Source organism: Sciurus carolinensis, chromosome 1 (assembly GCF_902686445.1).
Source record: "Sciurus carolinensis chromosome 1, mSciCar1.2, whole genome shotgun sequence".
Taxonomy (NCBI): domain Eukaryota; kingdom Metazoa; phylum Chordata; class Mammalia; order Rodentia; family Sciuridae; genus Sciurus; species Sciurus carolinensis.
The window spans coordinates 9573760-9600259 of record NC_062213.1 but is presented as its reverse complement, the minus strand read 5'-3'; the positions used below and the strand labels follow the sequence as shown (position 1 = coordinate 9600259).

Genomic DNA, 26500 nt, shown 5'->3' with positions numbered 1-26500 from the left:
CAAAATTAGGTGCTGGGAATTCTTTGAGGTGTGAACCTGCTCCCAGCCGCTTGCTTGGCATGCTTATTAAAGGACCTTTTCCCCTTTGAATTTGGCTCAGTATGCACTCAGTATGCATGGTGGTTCGTAATTCTCACACACTCCATGACGGTCAATGTCCCCTTGCGACCCGGAGCCTTTTTCTTGAATATTGGGCCTGTGGGTTCTGGCACGTTCGCTCGCTGCACCGTGATGCAGACCTGGAAAGCGTACTGCCCCTTCCACAGCTAAGGAACTCCTCAGGAGGAGTGAAGAAAAAACAAGATCAACAGCAGCCGCTTTGAGGTGCGGGCCAGGCTTGTGTGCAGCACCTGGGGACATCCTCCCAGAGCAAGCAGGGGAAAGTGAGGGAGCAACTTGACACCGGGGGACCTGGTGGACACAGCCAGGAGAGCGAGGTCAATGTCATAAGCCATAATCACAAGGAAGGCATGTCCCCTGACACGAAGTGACCAAGGGGCCACTTCACCTCCGCGGCCTTCCACCTACACAAGAACCCTACACAAACTGCAGCTGAGGAGACTTGTAATAAACACCTGGTCAGGGCTGCTCAGGAAGGTCAAAAGGCGGGGAATGTCTGAGAAACTGACCAGCCAGAGACCAGCTTCTGACCAGAGCAAGAAGACATAAGGCTAATGTCATGGGGTGTCCTGACCAGCTTCTGACCAGAGCAAGAAGACATAAGGCTAATGTCATGGGGTGTCCTGGAAGAGACAGTGCTATGGCTTGAATGGAGTGTCCCTCGAAAGCTCACGTGTGAGACAATCCAAGAAGGTTCAGAGGAGAAACGACTGGGTTGTGAGAGTCTGAGCCCAATCCGTGAGTTCATCCCTGATGGGATTAACTGAGTGGTGACAGAAGGCAGGTGGGGCGTGTCTGGAGGAGGTGGGCACTGGGGGCATGCCCCTGGGGTATACATTTGTCTCTGGCGAGTGGAGTCTCTGCTTCCTGATCACTGTGAGCTGCTTCCCTCTGCCACACTCCTCCTCCACGACGTCCTGCCTCATCTCCAGCCCCGAGGAATGGGCCGAGACCTCTGAAACCAAGAGCCCCAAATCCACTCTCCTCCTCTGCAATGGTGAAGTGGGGTCCTGTGGTCACAGCGGGAAGAAGCTAAGACACCCTGGGCCAGGGACAGCAGTGACGGCCCAGTCTCAGCCGGGGAGCAGTAGTGCTTGACTGTGGCCTCAGAGGGGACACTGCACCAGTGACACCTGGTCCACGGGACACCAAGGGCGGGTGTCGCACTGGAGGCTCTGCACATGCATTGCAACTGGTCTGTCAATTCAGATTGACCTTAGAGTTGACGTTAAATAAAACGGGGAGTCCGCTGGCGGCCTTGCACATGGGTGGACTTCCCACGTACTTTCTTGTAATGAAAATAAAAATTTACAAAAGGTGTCTCCCTGTAATTTTAGGTTAAAAAGCTTTATCTTCTCCCTGCCCTACTGCCCTAGCTGCTGGGCAGCTTTGCCTGAGACGGGCCCCAAGGGTGACACACATCCTGGGGTCTTAGAAGGGAAAAGTTAAATGTTTGATTGATATTTTTATAAAATGGTAACATTTTAGATAGATTGGGTTATATGGGATGCACTTTTAAAATTAGTTTCCCGTTTCTTTCTACTCTTTTAATGTGGCTCCCAGATATTTGAAGTGACCTCTGTGGCTGATAGTTCTGCTTCTCCTGTACTGGGATCCTTTTAAAGCCAAAATCCCAATGGTGCATGGAAGTGGCAGGGCCCCAGGTATCAAGATATGCAACCCCCTCATCAAAAGCCTCATCCCCATACTTGATGTCACATGTGATCTCTCAGGTAGAGGAAAATGACACAAGCCACTGCAAAGTTACAAATTTATTGGTCTGGAAATAAATACAAATATCTCATTAAGAAAGTCCTCTGGAAAGACGTGTACAATAGTTTCTGGTCTGCGTTCAGCCACTCTTGCCTGGGTCCCTGCACAAGGTCAGGGGAAGCCTCCAGGTGGGCAGGTGGCAGGTAAACTGAGTCACTGCCCCTCAAGCACCTTGAAGGCAGGACTACTTCCTTCTACCAGCTCGAGGGACCTGGAAATCACCAAGTCCCAGTGGCTGATTCACAATGTTCGATTCATTCTGATCAAACTTCCTATAAGAAAATCCATGGTTAGCCAAAATGAAAATCAAAAGGCAGTAGTATAGGAACCAGATGGCTGTGCCAAGGCTGCTCAGAAGAGTCAGGGGCACCTCCCCATTCAGCAGAAGGAGGTTAGTGGGGCAGGAGGAGGGGTGGCAGCAGAAACTCCCAGGGAACGTGTACACCAGAACTCTTAGTTTTCCCAGCCCACTCCCCACATGAATTCCCATCCCCAACAAGAGCAAAGCGTTCTCTCTGGAGACCCAGTCTTGGTCCTAGGTCAGAGACATCCAGCGTTCAAGTTCAGAGTCAACCCCTGAAGTCAACAACAGGAGGCTGGATTTAACTCAATCACCCAGATTCCTTGGAAACAGGCTGGGAGCCACTGAAATCACAAGGGCACTGGATCCCAGCACAACCATCAGAATCCCTTAATGTCTTCCCAGCCTGGAGACTCACGGCGGCCAGGGACAGCTGGCTGGAATGTCCAGCTCCACTCTAAAGAATGCAGCTACAAATCTAAACCATGGTCCCCGTGAACGAAAAGAATCACTCAGTCCCATAGGTGGGAGGGAGGCAGGGGCTGCAGAGGAGGCAGAGGACAGGGCAGAAGCCTCCAACTGACCACAAGCGCTTGCCCCAAGGCTGTTTTAGAAATACAAGGGAGTCTGTTGCTGGCTTCTATCACATGTTAAAAGAACCCAGAGAAACAGGCTTCGGTGCCTCTGCATCAACACTTCAAAAACTGACTTCTTCATGGACTTATTTTTCCAAATGCCTCAGCCTCCACCTTTTCCCCTTTCCTGTTTTGCCTATGTAAAAGAAGTACCCACACTCCACCTCTTTCCCCTCCCCAGATCAGAAACGGGGTGCTTTCCAGGAGCTGGGTCAATCTGGCTGCCTTGGAGAGGAAGCAGGAAGTAGGTGGGTCGGGGAAATGCCAGGATGTTGAACCAGGAAGCTGGCTCAGCCCACGCTGGATTGCAAAGAGTCTGCTGCTGGTTTTTGTTTTGGGCAGCTGGGTGTCTCTGAGGGCAGGTTAAAGAGTGGCAACCAGGCCACTAGTCAACGAAAACAGGACACAAAGATGCCTCCTCCTTGAGGTCCCCTGCTGCCCCCCCGCGTCGGAAGGCACCCTGGACAGACGCAACCCGCCATCACCAGAGCTCACTCTTACACAATAAGCTTTGGATTAATACCAAGTTAGTGCAGGGTGCGGGCAGAGGCGCGAAGGGCGGAGGGGTGTCGCTACGGAGACCAGAGTCCAGGGCACGGGCGCAGGCCGCCTAGCAGGACACCTCCATGGACTTGGGTCCTGCGCTGTTCCCAGGAGCACCCGAGTTGGGGGTGATGTCCAGGTGGGCTCCCTCGCTGGTGTGGGAGCGGCTGCGGGTGCCCTCCAGGGAGGTGACACTGGAGCCGGAGGCCGTGCGGGACCTCATCAGGCGGGTCATGCTGGCAGAGGGCACTGGGAAGACAGGAGACAGCCAGTGAGGGCACAGAGTCCTCTACAGTGGAGGGACCAGATGGACCCCTAAGGATCAGCCTGGCTGAGTGCTCTTCCTGTCCCACCTTAAACCTCCCAATGGACCAGTCACTGGCTCCCGATGTCTCTGTGTCCATCAGAGGAGGACAGTAGGGTCCAGATGGAAAAGGACTTACAACCATCACATGGCAAAGGATCTGAACCCAGGTCTCAGTTGGAATCCCAGTTCTGCCCCTTGCTTAGCGATGTTGTGAGTCTGGGAGTGTCCCATTCTGAGCCTCCCTGTCCCAGTGCTAAGGTGGCCCCTCCTGTGAACACCACTGCCCCATCCTGTCAGCAGTCAGCAGGAGGACACAGAGGCCACGGGCTCTCAGTGGGGGGCCGTGGCCACACAGGGAGGTCTGGGCAGAGCCACTGCCTGCCAGCAAGCTGCCGGGCATGAGCAATGGCGTTGCCTATTCTCTGAGATCTTTCCCAAGACTTGAAATGCCCTTGTCCATGGCAGGTGGCTGACAGAGTGGAAAGGCAATAGAACAACCGTCCCCACCTGTATGGGCCCACAGACTGTTGTCCCTAAATTCAAACTCAGAACATGACCTGACTGGAAATAAGGTCTTTGCAGAGATAATTAGCTAAGATGAGTCATTCTGGATTAGAATGATCCCTAATCCAATGGCTGGTGTCTTTATTAAGAAAACAGATGCAGGGACAGGGTCATGGATAGACAGAGACTCCAGGGCTAGCGTTCCGGCCACGGGAGGCCCAGGGCTGCTGTCACTGGCAGGGGCTCCGCAGAGGCAAGGACAGGGCCTTCCTGGCATCTCTGGAGGGAGCCCAGCCCTGCCGGTGCCTCAGTCTCACACTTGGAGCCTCACACTTGAGAGAGTACTCTGGTGTGGTTTTAGGCACCTCAGTCAGTGGGGATTTGTGGGGGCCGTCCTGTGAGACTAATACCCCATCCAAGAGAAGCTGTGCAGCTGAGGTCATGTATGGACAGTAGAGGCCAGCAGCTGTGTGGCGGGGTGGCTTTGCTGTCCCGTGGGCAAGCAGGCTGGCTCTCCACGGCAGACACACACAATCAATCCTTGCTGCACTGAGTTCCCTCCTCAAAGAGCTAGTTTTGAATCCAGAAGGATTTGGGGTCAATCCCCGACCCATGGCTCTCATGTTTTCCCCAGTATTTCTCGACCCCAAATCTGGGAGGCCGGCTGACTTCCCAGGGCTGTGGCAACCATCCGACGAGGCCGGGGTTGTGAAAGGTCAGTCCTGCCGGCCACCGTCACTAGTGGGCTCTTGGTGAGAGGTGGCTTTCTTCCTCTCGCCCAGTGCCTTTGGGAATATAGCGCCTCCTCCTATTTTATCCAAGACCCGCAGGGTGCTTTGGCCAGGAGAAACTGAACTTGGGGATAAAGCTGGAGTTGTAGAAGCTGGTTTGGGGAAAACAAAACACAACCTTCCTTTCTGCCCGGGATACACTTTCAGAGCAGAAATCCGAACCCATGGCAGGTCCAAGGCAAGCCAGCATGGCTCACATCTCTTCCTGAAAGGTCAGCCAAGCCGAGGGGCACTCTCCCCAGCTTCCACCCGGCAGAGCAGGCCAGACAGGCAGAGGGGCAGGACGCGGCGTGCGCTCTGTTGGAAGAGGGCACCTCCGGACGTGAGTCCTGCCCCCGGCATGCAAACCAGACTCCCTCCTCTCCACCCTGCTGGAAACCACCTGTGGCCGAGACCCATCTTGAGACCACGCTGGTTTACCAAATATAGTGTTACTCTGTTTAAAAGAATAGTTTAAGGAAAAAACCAGAAGACTGGAATTTCAAAGTCTTCCCAGCTAGGAAGAGCACATGAATTGTAATTCCAAGCAACAGGCAGGACAAGGAGAGAGGACCCTGCTAACGTGCCCACTAGTAGTGAGGGCCACTGCTGCTGAGCTGGAGAGTTGACACTGGCCATGCTGTGTCCTGGTCAAGGCCTGGCATTGCTGAAAATAAGGCTCTGCGTCCGACTAACAAGCTATAGCCACAAGGCAAGAAGTAGCGAGTTCTTGAATTACGCTTCCACCCATCCTTCCATTCCCGAATCTAATGATTTGGCAAAGACAAGCCACGTCTCAAATCTGAGCAACCCACATAAACAGTGCTAGTTTACAAAGGACTTTCACAGAGCACCCCTCGGCTGCTTGCTTAACCTCCCCAAACCGCAGTTCATGCATTTATAAATGGAGGTCAAAAATGCCTTGTAGAATTACTGTGACGCTTCAGGGGGGAAACAGAGGCTGCATCCATCCTCCCTCGCCACCACCTGCCCCAGCATCTCCTCCTTCCTCCGCATCAACACAGCCGGTAGACGCTGAGGCAGTTCGTAATCAAAATGAGAAGGCACAACCCTCATCTAAACCTCAAACATCCCGTGAAACAACGGCCCTCTGCTCAGCAAGCCACCTGCAGTCACAGGCTGCATAACAGCATTCTGCTCAACCAGGGTCACACGTGGACAGACCACAACGGTGGCCCCTTACGATGATGTGCTTAGTGGCGTCATAGCTGTCCTGCTTTGGGTGAGCTCGCAGTACAAGGTCTGCACAATGATGAAACTGACCGCCATGCCCTTCTCCTGCCGTTCAGCCACCAGTGACTGTAAATATTTCTTTCTCTGCCCTGCCCAGTGTTCCGAGAACTGAAGCTGGATGAGGTGACACAGAACTCTCGTCCAAACCTGGCCAGCACCTGGCCTTGCCCCTCCCACACCTGCCCCGACCCTCCACGCTGGGGACGCCACACTCACTGTATCCCATGCCCTGCACGAAGTACTTGAAGGCCTCTGCGAGCTTGGCCGGCTGTGAGAGAGAAGAGACAGGGCGGTCAGAGCTGGAGGGCCAGATCACCAAAGGCCACCAAAGGTGGTGGCGTCCCCAGCCACCATGTGTTCAGGGGATGAAACACAGAAGTAAAGGAAACGCTAGGGGATAATTATGGGGACAAATCAGCTCTGGTCAGCAAAGAACGGTTCACGTTCTCTTCATAGTTGTAGGAATTTGGTGAGTCACATGACTGCCTGGCCAGTTTCTTCTGTAACATTGCGGGGTGGGGGCTGTGACTGCGGCGTCTCTGCGGGACCACGCTGGACGGGGCATCCAGGGAGCCCACAGCACCGGAGCCTCTCGCTGTGGCATCGGCTCATTACTTCCCTCAGCTCAGCAGCGGAGTGCTGCTGCAGGACGGGTCAGGGCCCCGCAGACCCGAGGGCCCACAGCTGGCAAGAGGTGGGTCCGGCAGGTGGACCCTGGGGTCTCCAACCCCAGAACCCAGGTCCTCAAGGCAGTCCTCCCTCAGTGGCAGGGTGGGTGGACAGAAGCATGGACGGAGCAATCGTGGGTAGACGGGTAAAAGGAAATGATGGATGGACAGGAGGAGGGAGGACGGATGGACAGACTACAGATAGGTGGATGGAAACAACAAAACAGGATCGATGGAAGAAAGGAAAGAGGAAAGATGAAAGGAAGAAAGGGGGCAGAGGAGAACTGGACAGATGGGTGGCTGGATGGACAGGTGAAGCCATCAGTCAGCCAACCAACGGGGACATCTGAACTGAATGGAGTCGGGAAAGCCAAGTCCGAGCTCGGTGCCCGTTTCCACTGCGATGACTAGTTCTGAACCAGGAGGTGGATGCGTGGTGTCAGGGAGACGCGCGGCTCCGGCTAACCCAGCTCTGGAGCCCCGCCCTGGTCCGCTTGTCCTCCCATCCTCCACACAGGGAGGTCCCGGAGAGGCAGGGCTGCCCCACCCCCATGTCTCTACCAGCTCCTGCCACCAACCTGCCACCAAGACCCAAATGACATGCAGCTATGCAAAAACTGCCCTCGGGGTTTGTGTGACAAAGGGAAAAAGGGACAGTCATGTTAGGCTGCAGAGAGAGGGGACCTCTGTGTTGGAGGCAGGGCAGATGTGCACACACACGCCATTTGGTTTGCCTGTCCTCTGCCCTGGGCCAGGGCTCCCTGGGGCAGCCTGCGCTCTCTGGACGCTGGCACACACACCTGTGAGCCCCTCAGCCGACTCCTCAGGGCTTGCCGGGGAATCAAGGGACACTTCGTGCAAGCGTTTTACAAACAACAACGGTTCGTAAACCATCATCAACGGCAGAGTGCGGTAGCGAGGAGCAGGTGTTAAGAGGTCACCTGCGCAAATGCACTTGGCCAGGGAGCGATGACCTTCAACACAAAGCCTAGTAACACTCACCTGGGAGATCTGCGGGAGGCCGCCACAGTCCGCCATCTGGGAGGGAGGGAAGCTGGTTAGCACCGATGCTCAGCCGAGCAACCTGCGCCCTGTGAGCCAGAGCCACACGGACACCCAGAGTTCGCTGTCCACGGAGGTGACTATGGGTGGCTCCTTAACAACGTTAACAGCAGCTTAGCAGGGGCCGGCCCGAGGCTGGTCTGGAGCTCCCACTGCCCTTCCCCCGGGCACAGAAGGCTCGTGTCCCTTTGGGAGGCAGAGACTGGGCAAAGAGCTCCAGGACCTGCTAGATCCCAGCCAGGGTCTGCCCTGCCTGCAAGAGTTCAGGGCACAAGACCCTGGATGCACACGCCCTGGACTGGCTCAGGAGCCAACTGCTAGACTGGAGGTGCTGTGGCTCCCGGCTGGCCACCCTTCATGAATGCCCTAACCTCCAACTGAGTCACCAAGCCTAGGCCAATGTCTCAGAACCGAGGCTGTTAGGCCCCTGTGAATCCTGAGATGGCTAAGCAGGGCTGGAGGCCCTAAGGGAGCAGCGTGGGAGCTACAGCAAAACGAGGCTGGGAGGAGGAGGCAGCAGGGAGGCTGAGGCCATCCTGGGGCACCCTGCAGCTCACGAGAACTCAGGGGAACTCTCGAGCTGGGGACAACTCAGCAGAGCAGGTGGAGCAGGGGGAAGGATCTTTCTAGAATCACACTACATGGTTCTGATCCTGCATCCACCACCAACTCCACCCCCCGCTGTCACTCAGGCCCCCTGTCGTTCATTGTGGGTTGAAGTGTGTCCCCCAAAAGAACGTACAGAAGTCCTGGCCCCCAGGACCCCGAGTGGGACCTCGCTTGCAGATGTGATGAAGCCAAGCCGAGGTCACACTGGAGCAGAGTGGCCCTACAGACCACCGTCCTCAAAAGAAGAGGGGAATCTGGACGCACACCAGGGACACACAGCCATGTGACGATGGAGGCTGAGTGAGGCCGGGGACGGCAGTGACTACAGAAGCCAGCCAGGCCGCAGAGCCTCAGGCAGGGCCGGGGGCGGGGAGGGTGGCCTCCAGCAGCCTCCCATGTCCTCCCCCAGCACTGGGGAGCTGCTTCATCTCCATACGTGTCCCTCCTGGTCACCTGCCCTCAGGGGTACGCCCAGGATGGGGAGACCCTCGGGAAGTTCCTGCTCTTGTGCTGTCCCCAGATGAGGCTGCCACAGACAGGCAGCTGCTCTCCAGGGTGCCAGGGCACCGGCCGGGTGCCACAGACCCCGACCCAGCCCCAAGAGAGCCGGCGTATGGTGTGCCCAGCAGACTACTGGAGGCAGCCTCGCTAGGGAGGCTAGCCTTGGGAGGTGTGTCCTCAAAGGACAGGCAGACCCCGGGGGGGCATCCCACCCCCACCTGGGGGATGCAGAGCCCCTGCCTGGCCCTTCCTGAGGCCTCACAACCAGCAGCCCACAGAGGTCTTGGGCCCACCCAGTCCTTCCTTCTATGGGTCTGGCCACCACTCTGCCTCAACCAGGCCCAGCTCCACCTGGTTGAGCCCTTGGGAGTTTCTCAGAGGAAAACCGCACCCCACGGTTCCTGTACCTTGAGGAGGGTGGTCTTCGTGGGGTCCAGTTTCGAGTTGCACTCCACCTGGGCGCAGGAGAAGGACGGGGTCAGATTCTACCTGAAGCCAAAGTCGAAGCCCGTCCTCTTCCCCGCCACTCTGCGCCACCACCGGAGGCTCCCGTGTCCCCAGTGCAGAAGAACCCATGAGCCTGGGGTTCCACAGAGGTGGCTTTAAATTCCAGCCTGCCATTGCTGGCTGTGTGACCTGGGCAAGTAAGGAGCTTAACTTCCGGAGCATCGTTCCTCTTCAAAGTGGGAAGATACCTGTCTCCAGAGGGTTGTTATGAAGACCAGGTGGAAAACAGAAGATGCTCCACCAACATCTGCTACATGAACGGCCGGGCTTAACCCGCCACTGCCTGAGAGTCTGCAGACTTAACAACCCGGTTCTGACAGTTATTCTTCATGTTAAATCACATCCGCCAAGCTGGTTTCTGTCTTTGTTTTGTCAGTAGCCTTCTTAACGTGGCATCCAGAATTAAGCACTATACCTGTATTGTATTCAAAATTCCTAAGGAAGAACTATCACCTCCCTTCATGTGAACAATGCATCTTTGTTGATGCATCCTATGATTATCTTCAGTGAGTCACATAAGAAACTCACGGTTCATTAAAGACAGCACAGGTCTTAACTACATTCTGTAGCTTGCTGCATAAGACATGTCACCAATCTAGGACTATGGTCAATCTCCCCCGAGTCTCCCAGCTCCCCAAATGCGGGGGTGTTAGAGAGTTCAAGTCCTCTCTGAGCACCAAGGTGTATTAAGAGGTGAAAGGAGCCAGAAAGTTCTGCCTAAGCCCTGATCCCCAGGTGCCGCTCTCCCTCCCAGGCAACCAGGCAGCAATCCAGGTGGAAAGAGCCACCTGACTCGGGAGAGGAGAATTTCCTGGCCAGGAAGCCACGTGTTCATCACACCCACGAAAACAAGCCGGTGGGGAGGGGCACCAGGGAGGAGCCAGGCTGCCAGCGGCCAGGGAGGCAGCCACCAAGGAGAGAGGCCAGGTGACGTTCAAACCACCACCTGCACTAACGGGCTGCCTGGGGAGGGGCGGAGGGGAGACTGCCCCCAAAGGCACCAAAGACCACTGATGGCCCACGGACACTGGGGGCTGACTTCCACATACCACGGCGTCCACGGCAGGAGAGTTGTCCCCGACCACCAGCAACGCAGGGCACCTGAGGTCAGGAGAGAAAGAAGGGACTCAGCACAGGTCACGCTCCCAGGCCACCTGGCTGCACCCAGGGGTCTAAAGAAGCTTCCTGGTGTCCCCAGCATCTTAGGTCCTTTGACATCACTCTCCTGCCATTCTCCGTTCTGCTCCAGATGAAAAGGCTTAGTAGTCATTTACGCCTTAGTCTAAATTGCAGCCCGAGAATTTCTATGTCCTGAAGTTTCTATTTAGAGTGCCCTCTCCTCAGGGGACAATGAGCAGAACATGGCCAGTAACTGAGACAGAGATAAGAATGGCATGAAGGACAAAGACAGTGACCTGTGTCTAGCGCTCAGTGCTAGACCCCATGGTGCACTTGAGGGGCACAGAGACACTGGCATGGTGGGTGGGACCTCAGCGGTGTCCACCTCCTCCTAGACTTGCAGGCTCTCTCAGGACACTCTGTGCCATTCGGTCCCTCCCAGCCACGAACACGGTGGCTTAAGAAAGGGTACTCAGAGTGAGGCTGGCGGGCCTCCTCCAAGAACAGCCCCTGTGGTGCCCCACCCCACAGGGACAGGTCATCCCCACGGCCTGCAGCGTCCACCCGAGGATGCGAGTCCTGTCAGACTCTGCAAGCAGGCCCTGGAATGGCCACGAGCAAGGTGACAGGTGGCGGGTGCCGCCTGCAAGTGTGGGGGAGCTACTCACTGCAGGGTGATGGTGTGTGTTCCCGGCATCGGCCGCTCGATCTCCAGGTCCCGTCGGCTGCGGGCAACAGAGGCGTCATCGGCGTCAGCGGACCCGCCCTGGAGAAGCCCTGCTCCCCTGGGCCTAGCCCGGGTCCCACTCCTGGCCCTTCTGGAAAACCACCCACACCGGGAACCTGCATGGGCCACGTGGCCGTGAGCGCCCCACAGCCTCTGGGTGTGCACGGAAGCAGCCAAGGGAGGGCAGGACGCCCACAGTCCCGGCAGATCCCACCTCATTTTGTCCCAGATGTTAGTACTTTTAACAGCACTACATATCGTGTCCTCCACTACAGAGGGACCTGCCTCCCTGTGCCCGGGTCAGAGCCCCACCTGACAAAGGGTCCAGCCTCCCAATGGTCTCCCAGTCTCCACTCTGAACTGGGTCCCGCCTCGCCAACCCGAGGTCCCAGGTGGTGGCCAGCGCTCTCGGATGACTCAGAGCTGCTCTGTGTTCCCTGTGCCGGCCTCGGTGGCTTCCCAGAGTGTGAGGGCCACACTGCCAGCTCAGCCCAGGGGCCTCCCTGAACTCCTCCCCCGGCTGTGCCTCGCTGCTCTCTCTGCTCCGTCCCAGCCACACCTTCTAAAGGTCGGCCACGGCAGGCACGTCCACCTTCTGCCAGGTACGCAGCTGCGCCTTCCTGGCCAAGGGACGCTCCCTTGGGACAACATGCCTGGCCCCGTGGTCTGGGGCAGAGGCTCAGACCCTCACAAAGCTCCTGTTTTCAAACCGGTGTCCTTAGCAGACAGCCCTGTCCTGCCAACTGGGCGTCAGAGCCGGGCCTGCACCTCGGGAGCTCCACAACCCCTCCCTCCCGCGTGGCCGGCAGGAGCGGCACCTGTTGTAGGCGTTGATGAACAGGTGCAGGTTGCTGGGGTTCATGTCATTCAGGATGTGCTGGCGGTAGGTGTGGACCACCTCCACGTTGCTGTGCATCTCCTCCTGTGTTCAGAGAGGGAAAAGCACTCATGGAGCTGCAGGCCAGGGCTGGGCAGGGCTCTCCCTCCTCCGGGTTACTCAGGCACAAAGCGGACCTGGGAGGCCTGCGGGAGCCCGGGGAGGGCCTGAGGAACACCATGCACTGCTGGTGAGGACCAGAGGCGGCAGGGGGACCAGACCGGAGGGGCACAGCACAGCCCCAGGGCCAGCTGGCTGGGGAGTCTGAACCTGAAGGCAGCCAGTCCCCTGGGCAGAGAGCTCGGTCCACCACTGCCCCTCTCTGGGGCAAACCCTTTTACCTGTCTGGGCCTGAGTGGCCTTAGAAGGGGGCGGGGTGCTGCCGACTTCACCAGGTCATAAGACTCCAGTAAAGCGTGCGCCACGTCCCTTGCAAACTAGCCAATCTGATGCCAACGTCGGCAGTTACTTTTCTCACTGACGGAGTTGAAATTTTTAAACTTGAAAAATCAGAACCATCTCCTGCAGCAGGAAGTTGCTGGAAAGAGGGCAGCCTCGTTCCCGCCCAGCAGCCGGAGCCTGGTGAGGCCCACAGCGGCCTTCTGCCCTCTGGCTGCTCTCTGAACGGGAACGCGATTTGGGACAAACCGCTCACAGGCTGGTTCAGTTTCTCACTCATACAGGGGCAGACCCTGTGGCTGTCACAAAAGGATCTGATGTGATCCGTGGCAAACAGGGCAGGGCAGGGACAAGCTCAGGCTGCATGCAGATGGCCCGCAGTCATTTAGGCAGGAAGGAGGCCAAGTGGCTATCGAAGGAAAAGTCAGCAAGTCAGAGCTGGGATCTCTGATGCAGGCAGACGGGCAGCAACGGGCAGCGGGAGAGTCCATGGCCCGACCTCCCGGGGCCAAGCTACTATGCGTAGAGTCAGGACGACTCCTGGTGCTGCTCCTCACGCCTCGCCTTCAGGGAGCTAGAGAAGCTGACTCGGAATTGCTACCGATCCCTATCAGCTCCAGAATGTGCCCATGCAGGCAGAGGAAATGTCTCTCCAACTGCGATGACCACAGAGGACAAGAGAAGCCTGCAGCGTGCTGAACAGGGCCCCCAGGTATGTCCACATCCCCCCAAGCCTGCGCTTGTGGATGTGACCTTACTTAGAAAAGGGGTCTTTGCAGATGTAACTAACCAAGAGTCAGGGATGCGATCCTCCTGCACTGTCTCAGGGGCCCCAAGCCCATGGCCAGTGACCTCAGCAGGGGACGGAGAGGAAGATTTGAACCAGGCGGAGGAGAAGGCCACGTGAAGACAGGCAGAGATCAGAGTGAGCAAGCACAGCAAGGAACAGGACCACTGGAAGCCAGGGGAAGGGGGAAGATCCCCTGGGCCCACGGCGGGTCGGCAGCGGCCACAGCTGGATTTCAGCCTTCTGCCTCTGCCCTGGGAGAGGATGCGTTTCTGCTTCTGGATCCAGTGGTTTACAGCAGCCACAGGGAACTGACACAGTGGCCGAACCTGGAGACACCCCTTGCCAACGCTAAAGCTGAGCATATTCTGTTGCCCTGGGACTCCGGAGGGCATGAGATAGTCACATGCGCCAGCCCAGGGCAGGCAGCGGTGTGGACACCCCATACAGTAAACAGAACAGGTCACCTCGAGGCCAGGCAACCACGGGTTTTTCCAGACCCTGGACTCACTTCCAAGCACGCAGCACAGTACCCCCGGGCAGCCAGCCCTGGCGAAGGCGAGAGACAGGCCAAGCTGATCATCGCATGCCACAGGGACCTGGCTGTGCCACGCTCAGTGGGGCAGCTCTGCAAAACAGTAGCCCACCTGAGAGCCAGGCAAGAGCAGCAGCACAGGCGGTCAGCATCCTGCAGTGGTCATGAGAATGGGCCAGACTCATGGCTCCAAATCCTCACCGTACTGCTCCCTGACTGTTGGACTTTACGAAAGTCACTCAGCCTCTCTGGTCTCGATTTCCTCATCCACAAACTGGGAATGGAAGAGTGTGATCACAGAGATCACAGCACTCCAGAGCAGACTCCAGGAGCCACACCTGCCAAGTCCACAGCGCCAAGACCAGCATACAGCTAAGACACGAATCCGTTTGCTGTAGACTTCATTCGTAAAAACCCCGAACTGGGAAAAGCCCAAAGACCCATAGACTGGTGAACAGAAAATACACAGTAGTAAACCCATCCAGCAGAACGCCACTCAGCATGAGACAGCAGGAACCATGGCCAACACGCAAGGACGTGGGCGGACTCTGAGCAATGACACAGAGCGAGAGAGCAACAGAGGCAGAGCGGAGCTGTCTGCGGCGGGCACCCAGGGGCGCAGGAAGCTCGTGGGGGATGGAGATGCTCATCATCTCCATTTCCATGATGGTCTGACAGGTGCACGCACACGCTAAGTTTGTTAAAAAGTATGTGCAGTACACTGTACTTCACCAAGAGGTTTTCCAAGGGCCTGTGGTCAGAGAGAGAGAACGCAGGGCCTGCTGCTGTCAATCAGCAGGGCGCGTCACTCCACGGGCACCGGCAGCCTGGGGACACTGCAGGCTCCCGTCCGCTGGGCCACGCTACTCACCTTCCCAAAGAGGTGGGACACCACCATGTCCGGCAGGGCTTGGGTCCACCCAGAGATCTGCGGAGAATAAGAGCAGGTGTGTAGGAAACCAGGGTCCACAGCAGTGCAGAGAGGTCAGCAGGACCCCACTGTCCAGGGCAGGGCGGCTCTGCCCGCTCCGGCACTCGGCTCTCCAGGACACCCCGCCAAGCATGTGGACAGGCATGGCCACCAAGGGCCTGGGTGCTGCGTTCGGGCCCCAGCAGGGTGCTGGGGGTGCCTTTGGGTGGTGGGGTCAAGTGCAAGGTCCTCGGGCGGCTGGGCTCTGCCCTTGAAGGGATGGGGGGACCCTGGGTTCTTGCTCCCTTTTGTCTGTTGCTTGCTGGACACGAGACAGTGGCCTGGCTCTGCCACATGCTCCCCCCATGGTGTGCTGCTGGCCACAGGCCAGAGCGAGGGGCCAACTGAGGAGGAACCGAGGCCTCCAAACCTGGGAGCTGAAAGCAGAGGGAGCGGTGGCCCGGGCAGAGTGGCCGAGGGCTACGAAGGCAACAGACACCCGGCCTGACGCGTAGGCCCAGACCCAGCCGCCTTCCTCCAGGGCCGGCAAGGAGCAGAGAGCAAAGCCATGACACGCCTCAGGCTCCACTGCGGCCAGTGGGCCGTGTCCCCGGCCTCCACGTCTGGCTCACAACAGCTGTCCAGGAGCCAAACTGGCCAACTGGAACGTCACTTCCTCTGCTGGAAAATCTAAGAAAAACCAGGGCACGGGCCACACTCCTGCAGGTCACGTCACCCAGGCTGAAGGGCGGCCTCCAGGAAGAAAGGCACAGGGCGGCAGGGGTGCAGTGGGACCCACACGACCCCCAGGCTGTCCCAACAGCCACCCCAACTTGGCAGAAGCACGCTTCCACGGGGCGCTGGGTCACCCCAGCCCGAAGGCTTTGTGCTATTTCATTCAGAACTATCCCTCCCTCCTTGGCAGACACTGGGGACTTTATGGGAAAGAAAAAAACACAGAAATCATTTTTCAAAGATAAACAAGGAATCTTAGGACGCCAGCCAGCCAGGGATCCCGGAGATAGCTCAAGCTGCTTCTCCTGCAGGCAGCTGTCCTATGGCTCGGGCCAGACTGTGCCCCACTCTGGACAGGAGCCTCAGCCCCAGGGAGGGTCAAGCCAGGGACCACCATGTCCAGGGCATACAGATCCAGTCCCAGCTCTGTCCCGAGCTTTGTGTGAACTAAGCCACTCCTTAACCAACCAGGCTTCACTTTCCTCCTCTGTGAGAGGTGCAGAGTCCCACCAGGACATGAAGCCGGGCAATACACGCGCAGCAAGGTAAACTCCAAGGAGCGCACGGAGGAGGCCCAGTACAGGTGCGCTCACTACCACGGTGAACCTAGGGCACAGCCGGGACTAAGAGCCACGTCAAGACAAGCATTCTTTTCTTTTTTCCTCCTTTTTTTTGGTACTAGGGGTTGAACCCAGGGGTGCCTCACCATTGAGCCACATCCTCAGGTACCCCCAGCACATTTTTTATCTTTTTTCAGACAGAGTGTCACTAAGATGCTGAGGCTGGCCTTGAACTTGCAATCCTCCTGCCTCAGCCTCCTGAATCACTGGGATTACAGGTGTGCAGTATCATGCCCAGCAATACATAGATTTTTAAGAGGCTTGTCTTGTTCGTCTCAGGAAACTCTGTTCATGAAGATATTCAACATGCTGAGAGAAGCCTAGTACATGGTTGGTACCCAGCAAATACCTAAGAATCCAGCGAGGCTTATGGAGTTGAATAGGGGACCCCTGTCCTGTGGGACCCCTGTCCTGTGGGACCCCTGGCTTAGCACAGTCCTGCTTGAGTGTTCTGAGGACAGATAGCAGGGCTCATGTTTGCCATTCTAAGCCAAGCAGAGGAAACTGCTCCAGGCCAAGGGATACATATCCAGTATGGCTTTGCGCTCCAGGCCTCCACATGCTGGGCCTCCACCTGCCCTACCCCGGCCCTCAGCCTCACCTTGGAGGCAGCCCAGTCCATCCAGCCTTCTGCACAAGGGTTCACGTTGATCAGGACAAGACCCTCCACCATCTCGGGGTTGTTGAGCTGCAATCAGAGACACCAGGTGAGACAGACAGCCCAGCAGTCTGAAATGCTAGACCTGGACTCAATTGGAAGCTTGAGAGAAGCTCCTGGTAAAGGGCGGGTGTGGGGTACCGGGCAGAGCACAGCTCTCCAGTCCACCACCAGCCACTGCCCAGGCAAGACTAGATCAGGCCTTGCGAGAGGAGGGAGCCCAGGCAGGAGGGAAGCACTGGGCAGCGGGAGGTCTCTGCAGCGTGCTGGCCTCACTCTCCCCAGCTGTCAGCAGGGGTCAGCGTCCTACCCAGTGCACAGACCAGGCAGTTAGGGAAACGTCCCCTGCAACTCAATTACTCCTGGGACGTACAGAGACCCAGGAGCCAGTTGAGACCTCTTATTAACCTGCTCAGAGCCGAGACGGCCAGACCGTCTGCATTCGCGTCCACGTCCCTAACCTGCAGCCAACGGCAGCATCAAGATACCGCAGACCCAAGACAACGGGCACGTGCCGTCCTGAAAAGATCGCTGGGTGATGATACAAAAGCCCAGCGGAGCTTTCCTTGGGCACAAGAGAGTGGAGCAGAACTCGGGAGGGGCAGCTAGACTCGGGGACTATGGAATGTAGCCCAGGACAGAAGAGTGTGACCAGTGCAGGTTTTAGGACAGGAAATAAAATGAAATAAAATAAAAGCTGCCAGTGTGTGTGAGAGAATACACGTCCCCCTCACACAGGCTGGGGTGGCCAAGGTCCCAGCAGTTCACCTTGGGACACGGAAGTACAGTTCATTTGTTTTTCCCTTTGGGGTGTTGTGGTGCTTTCCAAATGTCTTTCTTAAATCTTGAATTAATTTTATTCAAAATGTAATATTTTTAATAACCAAAGACTCACCGCAAAGCGGGTCAGGATGTAGGCGCCTGCTCCTGTGCCCATCCCGATGACGCTCTTGAGCCTACAGGCAGGAGAGACAGGTCAGGTCCCAGAGAAAAGAGCGAGGGAGCCTCCGCCTCCCACTCCCCCCGGCCCCAGGGAGACCCCGCTCCTTGAGTCTGTCCGGTGCTCCAGGGGACCCTGAAAGCAGCATGCGTTAAGCCTCCAGAGACCAGGAGCTTAGACCCGCCCTGCCCCTTGCTCTTCCCCACAGGTGCCAAGCTCCAAGAGATGCCTGGCATTTACGGGAAGGTCATCGACATACTGCTCCCTCCTGCTCCTGAGCTTCATTTTGAATTCTAAAATTTGGAATAAAAACTAATTGGACCAGAACCAGGAGACAGTATCAGCCTAACTTGAAAGGCTCAAGTGGGAAAAAAGGGAGCACCAGCAAAATGAGGGACTGGAGAGAGGTGCTAGGTCTCAGGCAGCCCCATTCTAGAATGTTCCATGGGAAGAGAAGGGGTGGAGGAACAGCGGGCAAGGGCAGAATGGTGGGGGGGTGTCATCAGGTGCCATGACTGCTCAAGAAGACGGTGCAGGTTCTGGGAGGCCCAGGGGAGAGGAAGAGCGGGGCCGTGTCCCGGCAGCTCCCTCCTGGTCTCTTCTTTAAACTCTGACCTGCACTGTAGAGGCCAGGCCAGGTCAAGGCCAGGAAAGAAGAGGAGGCTGAGCCAGCCTTCTCTGCAAACTTCTCTTACCCGAACTGGCGAAGGACCCCAGGAAGCATCTCGGCCAGCTGATCCATAGAGGGGTACATGTACCTGGGGGACATGGGGGGCAGGAAGTGAGAGGCGGGCCCGGCAGGCAGGGGCGGGCTGAGCAGGGCTGCGCCGTGGGTTGGGGGATACCGTGCAACAGCCCCCCGGCCCCCGGACGGCCCCAGCTGGTCCAGTGCCGAGCACCCCACAGCATAGGGCCCACCCCACTCCTCTGCCGTGCGGGGCTTCCCCATCCTCACGCCCCCAGCAGATTCCCCCCTCGCATTTTGTAAAAGTGACATTTTATGAGTTGCTTCCTCTCTTCCAGGCCCGTGGGAGAGTCCCACGCACGCCAGCACAAAGCCCCCACAAAGACTCGACGAGGCCGCTGCAGGCAAGTCTGTCCACGTCACTGGGTCTGAGCGACAGGCCACACGGCCGCACAGGACCAGTGGACGGCTGGCCTTAACAGCTACCCTCTCTGGCTCTGGAGGGAAGCGACACCGTGGGCCAGAAGGCACTCCACGGCCCAGCCTCCGGGAGGAGGACCGGGACAGGCACGGCCGAGCTCCATCAACACAGGAGTCACGGCCACCCGCGTGCCAGGCTCTGGGTGAGGCCACAGGAGACACGGCCTAGCTCAGGAGCCAGCTGGTGAGTCAGTGGAACCAGCAAGCATGACACATGACAGGGCTACGCAGGGAACCCGAGGGCCGAGAGGGGACACCCAGACAGGAAGGTCCGCTCTGCTCCGGGGGGCAGGGAGGGGAAGCGACTCCGGGGCTCTCAGCCTCAAGAGTGAAGAGCGTCGAGATGCTTTCTAGGGACCAGCATGTGCAGAAGCCCCGCAAAGAGCCAGAAAGAGCTGGACGCTGTGGCCCCAGCCATCAGAGGCCAGCCTTAGGAGGGAGGGACGCAAAGACATTAGCCCCTCAAAGTGGCCACAGCTCGGTGTGAGCCAGAAGCTCCCCGTAGGACCCTGGGAAGCCGCTTCCAACTGCAGGAGCTTCTGCTTCCGCCCTGCTCCCCAGGTCTGGTGCGCAGCAGGGGACAATGGGATTCCTGTGCAGGGCGGGAACTCCAGAGCCAGGAGCCAGCAGGGTCCCCACCCTGCAGGGCTGACTCAGCCTCAGCATGTTGGGATGTCACCCAGGCCCTCCAAGCCGGCTCCAGGCAGCAGGAACAAGCCAGATCCCTCCCCAGCACTGGTCCCCACCTACTCCCTCTTGGTCACCTGGTAAACTTGGGGAAAACCATCCTACATGTTGGTCTCCAGATCCCCTGAATAAAAATGACTGGGGGGCTTACTTCTAAGACCCCCCAGGGGAGCTGGAAGCCTCTGCTTTACCCCGAGTCTTTCCAGAAGTTGGTCCCACCTGGGGGCACATCTGCTGGTTGACAGTTAACTGTGTCCCTTTGTTTCAAAGGATTTTTACCTTAAGAGGTGAGTGTCCCTTCCCCTCCTCTCGGATAAAGGTTAATAATTAAGAACTCTGGTCACTAAGGAGAAAGGACATCTGCTGGAAGCCTGCATGCCAAGGAAGCCCCCTCCCCCACATACACACGGACCTAAGGAGGGCTGGGCCGGGCCAGCAGCCTGGACAAGGCATTCAGGTGCTCCCAGGAGGACGTGAGTCTCAGGCAGCAGACTCCCCAGCCCAGCGATGTGACCTGGAGCAAGGTGGTTAACCCCTCCAGGCCTCCATTTCTTCAAGTAGAAAACAGAGCTCACAATACCAGCCAGAGACCACTGGCCAGAAGCAGTAGGTGCCAATGACATTTTTAAGTAACCATCTTGAAGCCTGGCCCAAGGAGGTGCTTCGCTAGTATTGCTTCCCTCCCACTCTCTTGCTTCTCAACTGTCTAGGTTCTCTTTCCCCCTGAGCAGCTGGTCCTGCGCAGGTGAGCACACCTGTCGTAAAGCCCGCCTAGCCTGAATCAGGGGGTCAGTGCTCAACGGGCACATTCTGGGTGATTAAAAAGTCCTCGAGATGGTGGCACATTTTGCATGTACTTAACGCCACCAACTGTGAACTTAAAAATGGTGAAAATGGTCAATTTTATGACAAGACATAGATAACCACAAAAATGGTTAAAACAGTACATATGATTCACCATGATTGGAAATTTCAAAGCCAGCTTGGTGCTCCCCACCCTTGGACTCCACCCGGCGCGCTCTGCGGCAGGAGGGCCCCTGTCTCACCCCACGGGGAAGGATGGGGCGCTGTCCTGCTGGCCAGGGGCATCCACGTGGCACACGGCAAAGTGCTGGGTGATCTCCTGCATGTCCTCGGAGTTGAAGAGGGGGTTGTAGCAGGTTTTGTCTGGAGAACAGGCCGGGGAGGAACGGGAAAGCAGGTAGGTGAGAGAAACTCAGAGGCAGAGCCCGAGCCCCTGTTCTGCTTTCACTCCTACTCGGCGGGGGGCGAGGGGCTCCTAAGAAAGGATGCGGACATTGCCGTCCACTCTACGCTCCCCTGGGGATGAAGGCAAGAATAAGTCCCGGGCTGGGAGCGGAAATGGGGGCGGAGATGGGAGATAAACCCCACTGCCGTGCAGCAGAAGCTTCAGCTTGCCGCTGGTGCTGGCAGGGACTGTGGCCTGGCTCCCGCCTCCTCCCCAGCCACGGCCTCCATGGTGGACCCTTTCTCCCTGGGTCTCCTAGGCCAATCGCCCGGGGGCTGACCAGGGCACACATAATCTTCAGACAAAGAGAAGCACAGTAAATAAACTATGAGCCCTCCACTTGCATGTCCTAGGGTGAGTCTACCAACCGCTGGGGGCCTGCAAACCTTTGCCTGCTGGGCACACAGCTGGACTACATTTCCCAGGGTCCACTGCAACTACAGGCTGTCATGTGATTGGTTTCTGGTCAACATCACGCGATGCTCTTTTCTCTCCACACCTGTCACTCAAACCTCTAACTTTTTCTGTCTTCTCCACTCACCTACCAGACCAGAGGAGCCTGCAGAAGCCTCTGAGGACCCAAGGGATGGCAGAACTATTGGTTAAAAGGAGCCTAGGTTCCTGAATCAACACATGGAACACGTGTCACCGAATACCTCCCGAATAGTTACACAAGAGAGGAGAAAAGCAGGGTCTGCTAAACCACAGAGGTCGTGGGGCCTTTGGTTACAGCACTGCGCCTACCGCAGCTAACAGTGGGCTGAGCCGGGAGGCGGCACTTCTGAGGCAAGCGCCCAGTGAAACAGATGAGGTCTACTACAGTTCCTGGCAGGGGACAGATGGGGAAGGCACGAGACAAAAGAGAGTGAGCATGAAGGGAACCTGGCTTCCAGAGACTGACCTCGTCCCCAGCCGGAAGGATGAACATGCAATAGGAAAACATGTCAATGAGGCAGTTCTCAACCCAATCCAGCAACCCTCCAGCACATACTCCAGCTCAGGACGAAGTGCCTTCTGACTCACCGCAGAAACATCACTGTTAGAGATCATCATAACAGTGGATAGATCCTATTTTACTCCTTTATGAAAAATAGGTCACCCACATGGTAACACTATCTGGTAACCTAAAGAATTCAATGTCTAAACCTACAGAGCAGCACTATCCATCCATAAGAGCCCAAAGTAGAAAGAGCCCAATATCCATCAACTGAAGAGCAGATAAAGAAATGTGGTATGTCCATTCAGTGGAATATTATTCTGCCATAAAGAATGAAAAACTGATACAAGCTATTACATGTATGAATCTGGAAGACATTCTGAAAGAAACCAGTCACCAAAGATCACATACTATCTGAGTCCATTTATATAAGATTCCAGAAGAAGCAAATTCACAGAGACCAAAAGTAAATGTGGTTATCAGTGGGCGGGGAGTGGGAAGGTCAGGGATGTTAGATGAAGGGCATGGGATTTCTTCCTAGAGTGATGAAAATGGCCTGTGCTGAAGGTGTCACAACTCTGATCACATTAAACAGCATTGCACATGCAAGTTTAAGTCACTGTCACAGGCGGCAGAGGGCCCCCTGTGCTCCAGGTGCAAAGACAGTGCAAGTCCCATGAGCACTGCATGCAAGGCCTTTCTGGGCTGTGGCAAGAGCTCCTCCCCAAATGATTCCGAGGACCCCCACACAAGGAGACAGCCAGCTCCCAGTCTTTCCTGGGGGACCAGACAACCAGCTGACCCATGACCCCACAACCAGGGAATGAGGCTCCTCAGACTCACGGTTCATGCCGATGTCGTGGTACGTGAGGATGACGGGCCGGTTCCCCTTGGGGGTCCCGCACAGCGTGACATGCAGGGAGCCGTGCAGAGTCTCGATGTCCTGCTCCTGAGGGAAGACAGCAGACGGGCCTGTCACACGGGGTCCGGGCGCCAGCGTGGCTGCACTGCCTACCTGCTGGCACCAGCGTGTTTCCAACGGTGTTGGAGGAAGCGCCAAGCACACAGCTCCTAGGGCCACTGGAGCCTGAGTTTCAGGCAGCAGATTTTTCTGGGGGGAACCACACCCAGGAGGAGAGGCAGAGGGGAAGGGAGGGGTGGGAGAGCAGCAGCAGGAGGCAGAGGGAAGAGCCCGGCGCAGGCCCACTGCACAGACGGCCAGGGAAGGGCCGTCCTGTGGCGCCTTCTGCAGTGGGCTTTGTTTTTCCACCCAGAAAACTAGGGCCTTTAAGGCTGAGCTTCCCTGATTCCCGCCCGCGCACCTCCCCTGTCCCATAGGTTATCACTGTGCTCCTGTCTGAGGATTTGGGGTCACCCAGAATTCGCTCCCTATTCCCCAGAAAAGCGCCCGGCTTCCCTTGGGGATTCACCCCATTCTCCCCCAGGAGGTCTGCGCTCACTCCTCCCCGTTTCACAGTCCGAAGCCAATTCCTGCATTCCACTCTGCTGGTGGCCAGGACGTGAGTTGGGAGAAGCGGATCAGAGCCAACCACTGGAGAAGCGGATGGGACTGGACAGAGCGAGGCGAAGAGGCTGGGATCTGCAACAGCCATACTGTTACCACGAGGACAGGGGCCTGCCGAGGAACATCCAGACAGCCCAGAGACGGAAAAGAGGAGCTCTCTGCAACGGCAGCCACCACCGGGAACAGCCCAGTGGGCAACGGCTTCCAGCCCCACGTAAGTCATTGGGGGTTGACGGGGAGTCCTAAATGATACCATGACCCTCTCCTCCTCCTCTCCCCCAACGCCACAGCGTCAGGTGGCTCTTCTCCCAGCAAGGCAACTGCCCAACTGCACGCTCAAGCAGGATCCCCAGCGCCCCACACTGACCTTGTCCTACAGCCAGTCCAGGTGAGCTGCATCAGCCATTGCCTGGTTACAGAGAGCAAGCTCAGAGTCCACAGCCTCGTGTGAGACGGAAGGGTGGGGTGGAGCCCTCTCAGCTTGGGCAAGTGGCCCCCCATTGGCAACATGGAAGGCCGTTGGGTACCCGTCCACCTCCTGGGGATGTTGGAGACCCACAGCATACAGTAGGCTGTGCTGCGCAGGGGTCGGGGGAGGCTCCCTGATTCGCACATGATCTCCTGTGGGCACTGGGACCTGGCCATCCCCACCGTCTACACAGGCAGATCGCACCTCTGCTGCCCGTGCTGTGAGACTTAAGCTGATTCAACTGCAGCCAGTTAAACACCAGGCTCCTTAGTCTTTAAGGTCGATGAGAACTAACAAGACAAAGCTGTAGGAGGTGGTGGAGGGTCTCAGGGTTGCAGGAGCTGAAGAAGAGGATGTCACCCACCAGGGGGCTGCGGGAAGAGCCAGATAGGCTCCGGAATCCCATAAAACCAGTGGCGCCCCAACTGAGGACCTGACCCCAGGTCCCACCTCAGGATGAAATCTCGGTATTATTTTAACAAAAACGTGAAACTCGTGTCCCCATCCCAGGCAGAGGGACGCAGGGTTCCAGCACTCACGGCGGCGGAGTGAAGCAAGCCAGTCTGGGGCTCCCACTGTGCCCTGGTGGATTGGGGAAGCTGAAGCTCCCGGGGATGCAGGAGGGTTGGCCAGGAGATGGCGCCCGCACGGGCACGCGACAGGAAGGCCGGCTCCCTGCGGGCCCAGGCCCACCAGAACAGGGTCCTCCTGAGTCATCTACCTTGTCACCCCAAAATAAGTGTCCTGGATCTCAGAGCTCACCCCGTCCCCGTCCCCTTCCTCTTTCCATCAGGGCCCAGTACCTCTTTCCTGCCCATAACAAACACTGGAAAAATCCATAGCCTCTGCAGCAACGGCCCAGCCCAGTGGGGCCACAGATCATCTGCCCGGCCCTGAAGCCACCATGGGAACAATGGCTCATTATGGGGCCACATTCTTTATTGTCTCCCCGGCTGACCCACATGGCTCCTTCTAAAAATAGGCCAAGCCAGGCAGTCCCCTGTGCCTGCAGACATCGGGCTCCAAGTCTGCCTTCTACGCTGCCCATCCCTCTGAGCCCTAAGGTCCTCACCTCCAAGATGGGAGAGAGTGGCCTCCACCGGGCTCCCAGAGGTGGAGACCACCCCATGCAGGAGGAACACAGCCACCCCAGGAAGGGCTCCCTGGCACATGCAGCGCAGAACTGAAACACAGGGGCAGAGCGGGGACACCTAGCCCACTGTACACTGCCGATGCACCTCCCGGGGCGGGGTTGGGAACAGATTTCAGCTCATTTCTTTGGTGATCTTATAAATTATGAATTTTAACTGGAACAGTCTACACATCAGTCAGAGGAGGAAAGGCCAGCTGGGCCTTGTTCCATGCTTAGGCCCCGGCACAGCTGTCTGCATGCAGAGGCTCAGGGTCCACTGGCAGAACCTGAGACCCCTCAGTAATGTCCACATTAGCCCTGGGAAAGCACATCCTCCACGAGAGCACTGGTCCACTCTGGATCTACTCTCTACCGCCTCTCCCTGGCTGCCACAGACTCAGCAAGCCCTTCCGGACACACCCAGGACCAGCGAGCGGCCGTGTAGCCCACCCGGCTGGCCTTCACCAAGGAGCACAGGTCATTGCCATGGCCACTGCCTTGGCCCGCCCCGACCTTCTGCCTGAGCAGGTCCTGATGGCAGAGGCGTTGGCTACAGACAACCCCAGGCTCAGGAAGTGGAAGTGACGTAGGGGCACACAGGTGCAGGCTGCCTCTGGTCGCAAGTGAGCTCGGGGAGGGCCACCAAGGCCCCGGCAGGGTTCCTAACACAGCCACAGGGACACCTGCCAGACCAGTTCTATGGGTGGAGAAACCTAGGTGACTTCCCCAAGGTCACCAGCTTGCCGCAGTAGTATTCTCTGCAGGGTCCTGTGTCCTGCTGGCCCCCATCACCCCTGCCGAGTTCCAGGCCCACCAGCCCACACATGAAGGAAGAGGAGAAAGAAGAGAGGTCGCTGTGACGCTGGGCACACCAGAGCCTGTGCCTCGGTCACCCACGAGCGCTCACGCCGTTCTGAGCCTGCCCTGGCCCACTCTCCCCACTGGCCAAAGCCAGGAAGACCATGTCTGAGACTGAATGGGAGAATTAAAATAGCCACAAACACACACCATTGTCCTCTTCAGTCCCAAAGGAACGCTCTGTCCTCCCGTCCCTGTGAGGATGAAGCACCCAGGGTCCCACAGGGAGAAACCTGTCGCGTCTCCCATGTTTTCACCAAGACAAGGCACCAGAAGCTCCGCATGTCCTCCAGCCGATGGGGGAGGACCCTGGCTCGGGCTCACTGGAAGGCACCCCCTGCTGGGACAGTGGGGGGAACACACAGGTCCCCCTCCTCCCCAACCAGAACCCCCACTTGGCTGCACTGCTCGGAGGCAGACTGCAACTCCCTACGCGAGGGACCTCACCCAGCTGGGACGACACGGGACAAAAGCCAGGCCGCACTGCTCTTTCATCCACCTGTTCTGCAAGACTTTATGAGGCTACTCGCTCAAGGTGCAGAGTGGTGGCCACAGTGGTGGCAGTAAGGACCTTCTCAGCCATGGAAGCTCACCCCAGGCCCTGCCTGAGCATCTTA

General features: G+C 57.4%; 1 protein-coding gene across 1 annotated transcript in view; it reads right to left on the bottom strand.

The window, feature by feature from the left end:
• Window positions 1-1877: 1877 nt before the first annotated feature.
• Ndrg1 (N-myc downstream regulated 1) overlaps window positions 1878-26500 on the bottom strand; it is a 49670-nt gene continuing 25047 nt past the window's right edge. The window contains exons 4-16 of the mRNA XM_047559287.1: window positions 22743-22848; window positions 20760-20880; window positions 18557-18619; window positions 17817-17877; window positions 16865-16951; window positions 14870-14926; window positions 12219-12322; window positions 11342-11398; window positions 10604-10655; window positions 9455-9502; window positions 7878-7913; window positions 6424-6475; window positions 1878-3621 (exon numbers count right to left, since the gene is read on the bottom strand). Coding sequence (XP_047415243.1) covers window positions 3440-3621; window positions 6424-6475; window positions 7878-7913; window positions 9455-9502; window positions 10604-10655; window positions 11342-11398; window positions 12219-12322; window positions 14870-14926; window positions 16865-16951; window positions 17817-17877; window positions 18557-18619; window positions 20760-20880; window positions 22743-22848 — 1026 coding nt within the window. The 3' untranslated portion in view covers window positions 1878-3439. The remainder of the gene's footprint in view (window positions 3622-6423; window positions 6476-7877; window positions 7914-9454; window positions 9503-10603; window positions 10656-11341; window positions 11399-12218; window positions 12323-14869; window positions 14927-16864; window positions 16952-17816; window positions 17878-18556; window positions 18620-20759; window positions 20881-22742; window positions 22849-26500) is intronic.